The sequence below is a fragment of the Laetiporus sulphureus genome (genome assembly GCF_001632365.1).
Source record: "Laetiporus sulphureus 93-53 unplaced genomic scaffold LAESUscaffold_3, whole genome shotgun sequence".
NCBI lineage: Eukaryota > Fungi > Basidiomycota > Agaricomycetes > Polyporales > Laetiporaceae > Laetiporus > Laetiporus sulphureus.
The window spans coordinates 490,127-500,550 of NW_024468512.1; the positions used below are offsets into that span (position 1 = coordinate 490,127).

Here is a 10,424-nt window from a genome sequence, read left to right on the forward strand (position 1 = left end):
TACCGCCACAGCTCGTCGCTGTTGGCTCTTAGCCAGGAGACCCTCAAGGGGTTTCTATTTTGGTTGTCTATCTTTGTCATCGGCGTGCCGTGACATTAGAATAAGACTGACCTTTTACGCCCCTACCAAGTGTCTAACACTGGTAGCCGCGCATTTTTGCCCAGAGATACATCCGCCCAGGGCAGGGCTTTTTCCACACCACTTCCCTCATACACTTCCTCCGCGTCTCTACCGCCTAAGCCGCTTCCTTCCTTCAAAAGGAACAGCGCTGCAGCGACCGGCAAAGCGCCTCAAGTACACAACGGCATCGTTCCGCCCAACGGACGCTACCATCCGTACCAACGCGATCCCCGCCGCACGCACCGCCTAACTCAGGGGAATCTCGTCCAAGCAAAGCCTCCACAAGCCAGCTCACAAGGCATTACAGCCGAGCGTCGCCAACAGGAACGCAAGGTTAGCCTCTGGCTCGAAGGCATCCCAAGAGACGCACTTACCCCGCTCATTCCTATTCCCCCCGCACATCCCTACGCTACATTCCCCGCCATCGACGTCCTTAACTTCGCGCTCTCAAAGAGCTACCATCCTCGCGGGATCCACGAGAATCCCAAAGGCACGCTCCCCGAGAACATTGCGCCAACTGTATACGCTACTATTCAGCGATACAAAGTTTTGCAGCAGCCTCACATCGCGGCCAAGTTCACAGAGGAACAGTTGAAGTGCCGAGATCGAATTCTCCGGCATCTATCTGTTATAAACGAGCGTATTGGAGCAGGGCACGATTTCACATTCGTCGACAGGCGCATCGCTATTAAGCTTTGCGTGGGACTAGGAAAGATTTCCTTCAAGGGAATCAATAAGGAACAGGAGCGCGTAGGCAGAGAGATAGTAAAGTTTGAGAAGGAGTCGTGCTACTGGCCCTACTAGGACCAGTAATATTTTTGTATCACCACTAGTAGTTATATGCCCCGCTATCAAATCGCGTTCGTATACCAGAACTACATCGTGGACTATTATCGCCCGGCGCAGGGACAACTCACAGTCATCTGCACCGCGTATTTCATCTACCAACCTCTCGTCACCAACTGGCAACAAGTACTCTACCACTACACGGTACAAGTACACGGTTATACCACCTACTCGGCACCATTCCGGCTCATTCCTGATTTCGAGGAAGAGCGAGAATACTGGCATTACCGAGCGGAAACTCTACGAGAGGAGCTAGAAGAAGAAGGACTCATCGAGGAAAATTCCGAACCCTTCTAAGGCAGACATCGAGGATCAATTCACACACTGTCCGTCACATCCTTTCCGTTATCCTCCACATCAATCCCCATGTCTCAATATAACCTCGGAGGTGTTTCGTTCCCCGGAGGACACACAATGAGTGAGCCTGCTGACCCCTGGAGGAGTCAGGCCACTTCCACATCATCAGAAGCAGGACCAGCTGCCCCTGTGGATGAACCCCATACTAGCAGCACACCCAAGGCGTCGGGAGTAGTCAGAAACCCGTCGCCCACTACCCTGCCAGCGTTCGCTACGCCCCAGACTTGGGAATGGCAGGGAATTCCTTATGCAACCATCGAGGAAGCCGCCAATGCCGCTGCACCAAACACCATTCCAAACGACGTTAAGGAATGGGTAATGAATGTGGTGCGATCGTTCGTTATGAGAGACGTGGTGAGCTCATACGAGGCCCTACGTCAAAAAATGGATGAACGTCACGAACGCACGGTGGCCTCTTTGGAAGACGAAGTGCTGGCTCGCATCCACCTTGAAATAACGGTAGCAGAAATGCAAGACCAGCTTAAAACTGCCAGAGCACGAGTCGGCGCCCTCTCAGCCGATAACGAAAGGCTTATCAAGGCAAACAATACTCTGACACTCGAAGCCCAAGCAATTCGCAAAGACTTCGAGGATTACAAGGATGAAGTAAAGGGTCAGATGGACGCCCTTTACGGCAACATGGTCGCCCTGAAGGAGGCTCAGGAAAAGACCACTACCTACATCGTTGGCTTAGAGTCTCGACTCAACAATGCCATCATCAATGCGCCCTCCACAGGTATCCTACCACCGGCCGGCCAAACCAGTCAATCGCCCCGACGAATCAAGCTCCCCGATCCTCCCAAGTATTCGGGAAGGAAGTCGTCCGAAAACTTTGAAACGTGGTTCACGAACCTGCTCATCTGGCTCGATTATAACCATTTCACAGACGACAAAGACAAAATTCGGCAAGCCAACGCACATTTGGAAGGTGGAGCTGCTCTATACATGAAAGAGTACGCAATCAAGCTCGCCTCCGGACAAGACGTTGGTACATGGGCAGAATACACCAGGAAACTGGAAATGGCATACAAGACGCTTGACCCCAAGCGCACGGCACAATCCCTGCTAGATGCACACTGCGCAATCCGCCACAAGACGATGATCGCCTTCGCAGAGAATTTCAGGGCTTACGCCCCCGAATCAGGATACTCTGACGAAGATCTAATCGTCAAAATCAGGGAACAACGGTCGACCCATATCCAAACGGTCATGTCGGTAACGGAGACTTTAGATCCCTCCAAGATTCCAACCACATGGATGGATTACCTGGAATTCTGCCTAGAAATTGAAATCAAACATCTCCAGCAGATGACGGGCAACAAGTCTACCGGACAGACCACGGGAACAAAGGCGACCGCTCCTAAGGACCCTAACGCAATGGACACCAGCGCACGAATAGCACACGAACTTTCCCCGGAACAGGACAGGTGGCTGACAAACAAGCTATGCTTGTTTTGCGGAAAGCATGCCTATGAACGAGGAAAGCGGTGTCCCTCCCCCAAGCCTGAATACAAGGGCAAGCGGTTTCAGACACGAGCCGCCCCAAAACAAGGGCAAGCAAAAGGGAAGGGCAAGGCGACAAATGTGCGGCAGGTGGAGGAAGAAAGTAGCGCGGGCTCATCAGCTCAAATTGCGGCATTGGAACAAGCAATTGCTGCACTTCGTGGCATGAGCACCACGACGACTACCCCACCGTCCAGCAAGGGTAAAAGCAAGGCGCGCGGTGCAGACACAGAGTCTGCCATATCAACATCTACGGTCAAGGATACCAACGCGAGAATCGTCGAGATAGACGAGTTCTCTGAGGATTTTCAGTACGAAGTGTAGACGAGTCTGGTGTCACACTTCAGGACAATTGTATTAGTACCGTGAGAACGAATGTACCTAGCGACCAACTATATATTGCATCCGCAGGTTTTTCTAAACATTCGATCGAATTGCCGATAAGATTCGTATCACGGGAAATCCAGACAACGGCACTATTGGATTCTGGAGCATTCTCCTGCTACATCGACCAAAGATTTGCGGAGAAACATGGGTTTAAAATGATACCTCTAAACCATGAAATCCGAATCCTCAACGCAGACGCCAGCCCCAACAAGGGAGGCGCAATTACTCATCGTGTAGTCACAAGCATCTTAATCGGGGGGCACCGATCAACCGAGAGTTTGCTCGTCACAAACCTTGGACGCATGTCAATGATCCTTGGCATGAAATTTCTACAAGAACACAACCCCCGAGTTGACTGGGAACACAGAGAGGTCACGTTCTCAAGATGCAGACACACGCGGAGTCAACGAGTCAAAGTATGCGAAGAAGAAGTCAACCTTCTATCGCAACCTCGGCTCGAAGATGAAGCGATTCTTCCCGACGTACACATAGATGACGGGTGGGATCAGGAAGATAACTTCATCAATTGGATAGACTTGCAAGACCAGGATCTTCGCAACATGGTGCACGACATCCTAGGCATAAGCAAGAAGGTAAAGGAGCATTTGGGAGAACAGCCGGCAGAAGAGACACAGGACAAAGAATATTGGTCCAAATTCGTCCCTCCAGAATTTCATCAATTTGGAGATGTGTTCTCAAAGAAGAGCTCGGAAAGAATGCCGACGCGTAAGCCCTACGATCACGCAATTGATCTTGTCCCAGACGCGGCAACCCCGAGACCGGCAAAAGTATACCCTATGTCCTTACGAGAGAAGAACTCGCTCGATGAATGGATTGATGGCGAACAAGCCAAAGGCTACATTCGACCATCTAAATCCCCCTACGCCGCTCCGGTATTTTTCGTTAAAAAGAAGGATGGATCCCTTAGACTAGTCCAAGACTACAGGGCATTAAACAGTGTCACCAAGAAGAACAAATTCCCACTCCCCCGAATCAATGATCTAATCGACGGACTCTCAAGGGCTAGCATATTCACTACACTAGACCTGAGATGGGGGTACAATAATGTACGCCTTCGCAAGGGAGATGAGGAAAAGGCAGCGTTCATTACCCATAGAGGGTTATTTGAACCCACTGTAATGTACTTCGGATTCTGTAATGCCCCTAGCACTTTCCAGGCCATGATGAACGACGTTTTAGGCGATCTCATTCGCACTGGAAAGGTGTCAGTCTATATAGATGACATCATCATCTTTACGGATAACCAGGAGGAACATGACCGTCTAACCAAAGAAGTCTTACAACGACTCCGAGACAATGACCTGTTCGTGAAACCAGAAAAGTGTCACTTTGCGACCACCTTCGTCAAGTTTCTCGGACTCATAATCTCAAAAGGGTCGATACAGATGGACTCTGAAAAGGTTGACGGCGTGCTCAAATGGCCGGTACCCACCAAGGTAAAGCAAGTACAAGCATTCCTTGGTCTGGCAAATTTCTATCGACGATTCATCAAGGATTTCGGATCGATGACCCGACCCTTGACTCTATTAACCCGTAAGGACGCACAATGGAAATGGGAAGAACCTCAACAAAAGGCATTTGAGGCACTTAAGACTGCATTCACTTCCGCCCCAATTTTAGCGCTCCCCAACGCAATTCGTCCCTTTAGACTAGAGACGGATGCCTCGGACTTTGCCACAGGTGCAGTCCTTGAACAGTTGGGAGAAGATGAACTCTGGCATCCTGTCGCGTATTACTCCAAATCGCTCAATGAACATGAGCGCAATTATGAGATATATGACAAGGAAATGCTAGCCATCATTCGGGCTCTGGAAGAATACCGGCAGTACTTTGAAGGACACCCTCACCCGGTTGAGATATGGTCGGATCACCTCAATCTTACCTATTTCCGACAAGCTCAGACATTGACCAGACGACAAGCTCGCTGGTCACTTTACCTTACACGATTTAACTTTGTTCTCCGTCACCGCCCCGGAAAGACGATGTTGCGTGCCGATCCTCTGTCCAGGAGGCCAGATCATGAGAAGGGGGTGAGCAATGACAATTCAGGGCAAACCTTGCTTCGACCCGAATATTTTGCCATCCACGCGATCTCAGCCACTCATTCCTCCGAAGTTGATGATGCAAAACTTCTAGAAAGAGTGAAATCGGCACTAAAAGACGATGAAATGACCAAAGGTTACCAGCACCTACTAAAAACTGGCAAGCGAGAGTTCGGAAAAGATCTTCAAGAGTGGAACTTTGAGCATGGATTGCTGCTCAGAAGAGGAAAGGTCTACGTTCCAAAGGACTCTACGCTGCGAAATGAGCTGATTAAATTACACCACGACATCTCCACCGCCGGACACGCCGGAAGATGGAAAACGCAAGAATTAATCAGCAGGAATTATTGGTGGCCAGGGCTTACCATTGATGTCAAGAAGTACGTCCAAGGCTGTGTGGCTTGTCAAAGAAACAAGACGAGCAAACAAAAGCCATATGGACTACTACAACCTAATCCAGTACCACAAGGGCCTTGGGAAATAGTCACCTGTGACCTGATTACACAGCTACCACCAAGCCCAGACCATAGGGGAGAAAAGAAGACTGCCATTTTGGTAGTCGTCGACCGATTTACCAAACACGCTCACTACTACGCAGTAGATGACACGGTAACGGCATCTCAAGTAGCGTCGATTTTCTACAATGAAGTATTCAAACTCCATGGAATTCCTAGGCAGATCATATCGGATCGAGGCACCCAGTTCTCAGCCAAACTGTTCCAGGAGTTTTGTCAGAAACTTCACATTAAGTCGACAATGTCTACAGCCTATCACCCGGAAACGGACGGACAGACCGAACGAGTCAATCAGATTCTGGAGCAATACCTGCGCATGTACTGCAACTACCGACAGACTGATTGGGCAACGTTGTTACCCACAGCGGAGTTTGCATACAACAACCAAGCTTCAGAATCGACAGGTCTATCCCCGTTCTTCATAGAGCATGGTCGACACCCCCGCATGGCACCCGACGTATTGGAAGGAATACAACATCCATCCCTGGAACACTTATTCCATAATCGCGACCAAGCACAGGAACAAGCACGAGCCGCTCTGTCATTAGCAGCAGAACGTATGAAATGGTATTTCGATCTTAAAAAACAGGACGTCCCTTTCAAAGTAGGAGACGAAGTGCTTATTCGAGGAAAGGATCTCCATGTAAAAGTCAAAAGCCAGAAGCTTGCGACTCAAAACTACGGACCATTCAAGATCCTTGAAAAGATCGGGACCGTATCGTTCAAACTGCAACTACCAGCGGATATGAAGATACATCCTGTGTTCCACGCTTCAAAGCTAATCATGTTCCATCAAGACTCGATTCCAGGACGCATACCTCCCCCCAACCCTCCAGTCATTATCGACGGAGAGGAAGAATGGGACGTAGAGGACATCCTCGACTCAAGAGTCAGGTATAACAAAACCCAGTATCTCGTCAAGTGGTTGGACTATGACCACAGCGACAATACTTGGGAACCATTGGAAAACCTCACAAATGTCAAAGCCAAAGTAGAGGAATTCCATAAGACACATCCAGACGCTCCAAGAGCCAAACCGCGAACACGCAAAGCGCACAAGATTGCCCTGTCCGATCACCCTGATGAATTCATGTTTTTCTTCCGCCTTCATCCAAATGCCCGAGCACCCTACAAGGGATCTTACGAAGCTGTAGGATGGGATGTTAAGTCAGTACAAGACTTAAACATTCCCCCACATTCCAGAATGCTCGTCGGCACCGGGTTGGCGGTTGACCCCCCAAAATGGACATACATTCGAGTAGCCCCCCGAAGTGGGTTAGCCCTCAAAGGAATTGATGTCGCAGCAGGGGTAGTAGATCCGGATTACACAGGGGAGATAAAGGTTCTGCTGGTAAACACAACCAGCGAGCCATTCGAGGTCAAGACAGGCGACCGTATCGCTCAGTTCATATGCGAACGCTACGCCCCAGGAATCATTTCAGAGGCAGATAGTTCGCTCGCAAAACGAACAATACGTGGCGCCCAAGGCTTTGGCTCATCGGGACGATGAACCTTGAGAAGGGGGTGATGTCACGGTTTTACCTGACAAGTCATTAAAGGAACAAATGCTATTAAGAAGCATATTATTTTTCATCATTTCTCGTCGCACAAGAAGTCACGTGACCTAATGAGATAAGATAACGAGGCATCTAGTCACATGACCTCGGATCTCCCTCGGCATTGTCACGTGACACCGAGCTCCTCGGCATGGCGTCATATGTCGCAATCGCCATAACGCCATATTGCGTGCTCAAGAGGAGCTCCGTCTCCGTGGGTTATTCTTAGGCAGCCAATCAGGGTAATTGGGACACATCGTACGATTGTAGCACCGTCCAGTAGAATAGCGTGTGACTCGCTTATGTAGTACTGTACAGTAGCTAGACAATCATGTATATAAGGACCAGCGAGACGAGGAGGAGACCTCAGTCTTATTCTCCTTCGTCCACCACTACCATCACAGCGGGGTCTTACCAGACACTCGCAGTGTGCTATACATTCAATTACATCCTCACCTGTGTGATAGCGCCCCTAGTCTCGCCAGTAAGTCTTGCTTCGCGAACAACTACAGGGCCTCGTCAGTGGGCACGTCGTACCGCCACAGCTCGTCGCTGTTGGCTCTTAGCCAGGAGACCCTCAAGGGGTTTCTATTTTGGTTGTCTATCTTTGTCATCGGCGTGCCGTGACACTGACGTGGGCGGAGATTGACGAGTGTTTGTATTTGATTTGCGTGGAGGCATGTATACTCCATCGAATACTTGCTTTGTCTTGCGCAACGAGTATAACTCTTGTTCTAAGACACGAATGCGGTCGTCGTCCCCCAAGGCAAAGGTGCTATGCTCCTCAGGGGAGACTTCAAATAAGTTTGTGGCTGAGATCGACGCCTGCGTCTGCGCAGTGGACTGATTTCTCCTATGCCATTCGTAGATTCAGTCACGAATGGTTATACCCGGAATGTTACGTGGGATGAAGGATCCGTTCGGCAAGACCACCTTTCCGGCAGAGTTTCTCATACACTTGCTGGACTTTATGTCCTCCTCTACGTGCTTGCAGGTGCCTATCATGCCCCCTGCTTCGCCGCAATAGTGACAATAGCCCATGCCGTTGCCTCCACTACTCGTAGTTGGCTTTGGTGTTGTGCTAGCTTGTATGCCATTCCCCTTTGGCACAACTCCGGTCGCCACTGCTGTCAACGTTTGCACAGACTTGACTAGGCTCTCAATGAGTAGCGAGATGTCCTCTGTCTTAATCGCAGGTCCTGACTCTGACTTCACTTTGCTGCTACCGGCGACTGCTGGTGAGGGTGAAGTTCCATGAAGCACAAACTTTGCCGCTTCGTAGATCTCGTTGACATCGTATGAATCATCGGGATAGTGGTCCGGCTGCTTTAGCTGAAGTCGCTGTGATATCCGGCTCCATAGGTCTGGTGGGAATCCTCGCGCAAATGCCCGGTTGCGCTCAGACTCCAAAATGCGATGTTTGCCTATGAGGAACGTAGTAATTGCCAAGAATTCACGATGGTAGGCTCCAAGTTCCGCAATGCTATGGATTCCTAGCCTTGCTCACTCCCCAACGAGCATGTCCATATCTCGGACCTCCCACTTGCGCTCCATATCTGTGCCAGGGTACAGTCGCTGTACTGCTACTTTGAGATCTTGGAACGTGTGCTGGACATCTGAATATTCTTCCAGGCTTTCGACAAGGTCTGCTACGTCGATAGTGAGGTATCGGCAAACCCAGTGTTTCCTTTCTGTTTCGTCCGTGATATTGCAACGGGCAAATAAGATTTCCAAATCGTCAAAGAATCGCAGAAGCGTGCACAGACGCTCTGGATCAAATGTAGGGGCTGCGCGATCCCCTCTAAATGGCATCTGGCTGACAGTTGTAATTGTAGCTGCCATCGTGTACTGGGTATGGTGTGTAGGTGGCAACCTTTGAATGTGAGCTTCTGCCTCTTGGATCTCGTCTAGAAGCGAATGTCCTTTGGGGATGAAGTCGTCTAAACCTAAACTTGGTTCTGACGCAATGGACGAAGGCTGATGGATGCTAGAAATGTTCGAGGGTACTGGAGATAGTGGACTTGATTGTCTGGAGTTGGACGGCGCTGGACTGGCTGTCCGAGAGTTTGTCGCTGTGGCTGGAAAGTGTTCCCTCGGATCGTAATCTGCAAGATACTCGCGTCCTTTGTCTGTGCGCTCGAATCCTGTCCTCTGATACTTCTGTAGCCTCCTGAGTCTCTCGTTGAAGGAAGTAAAAACTTCTTCCGACGTTTCGGATATGGCTGCAAGCGTTTGCCAACAACGTCAATGATTTCTAAACCTTCAATTCTTCAAACTCTCATGGTGGGCTCCAGAAATGATGCGTCCGTGGAGCTCCTGGCCTCATGCTACTCCAACACTAATCCGGGGTCCGCTGTGTGGGGTGTATGCAGGGGACGACTTTGGCGAGGGTTTGCTGTGAGCCGGTTTAGTGACTTGAAGCTACTGGCAATAGGGATGGGTAATGGGTTGGTAATGGACTGGGGTAGTGTGCAGGTGTGGCCAACAATTGCAAGATCGGTAAATGATGGTGTGGGCAGCCAATATTGAGCCTTAGGAAAGGAACTAGGGTTGTGTGGTAAGGAAAGGCTGTATTTGGAAGGGGCTCCAAGCGTGGGACCATTGGACTTTATCACAAATGTGTTTTGATCACAGCGAGGTGGAGCGGTGCTGATCGTATACAGTATGGGATGCTGATCGGAGGATGGCGGGGAAGCTCGGTTAAGTCCGATGTGCAAAGATCCTTGAGCCAACTACTATATTTGAGATGAAACCCACAGTCTAAGGCTAGAAATGGCCCGAAGCTGATCGGAAATGCGATATTGTCGCAAGAAGGCGGGTCGGACCTGATCGTATATGCATTTCTGATCGGAGGGCGTCGGAGCACCGATGGCTAAGCCAATGAGAGTGAGGCCTCAGACAGGTTCTGAGGAGTCCTGGGAATGTAGGGCTGAAAGGGGTAACTGAGTGACGTAGCGTGGGAGTGTGATGGAATATCTTCAGTTGCTAGGTGGGCTGGGCCTGATGATGTAATGATGACGAAGTGCGCTGTGATTGGTGCTGGGACTTAGCTGAAACTGCGAGAATGCACCTAGTGA

General features: G+C 50.0%; 2 protein-coding genes across 2 annotated transcripts in view; both read right to left on the bottom strand.

Annotated features, from left to right (window-relative positions):
- The window catches only part of LAESUDRAFT_604770 (uncharacterized protein), a gene marked incomplete at both ends in the record, with an annotated part of 9,018 nt that extends 897 nt beyond the window's left edge, over nucleotides 1–8,121 (bottom strand). Inside the window, 2 exons of the mRNA XM_040903107.1 lie at nucleotides 139–206; nucleotides 7,978–8,121. Of these exons, the coding sequence (XP_040769020.1) occupies nucleotides 139–206; nucleotides 7,978–8,121 (212 nt within the window). The remainder of the gene's footprint in view (nucleotides 1–138; nucleotides 207–7,977) is intronic.
- Nucleotides 8,122–8,217: 96 nt separating this feature from the next.
- On the bottom strand, nucleotides 8,218–9,189 carry LAESUDRAFT_754947 (uncharacterized protein; the record flags this gene model as incomplete). The annotated part of the gene is made up of 2 exons (XM_040911970.1): nucleotides 8,218–8,830; nucleotides 8,891–9,189. The coding sequence occupies 2 exons, from the start codon at nucleotides 9,187–9,189 to the stop codon at nucleotides 8,218–8,220; spliced, it is 912 nt and encodes a 303-aa protein (XP_040769021.1).
- Between the last annotated feature and the right edge of the window lie 1,235 nt (nucleotides 9,190–10,424).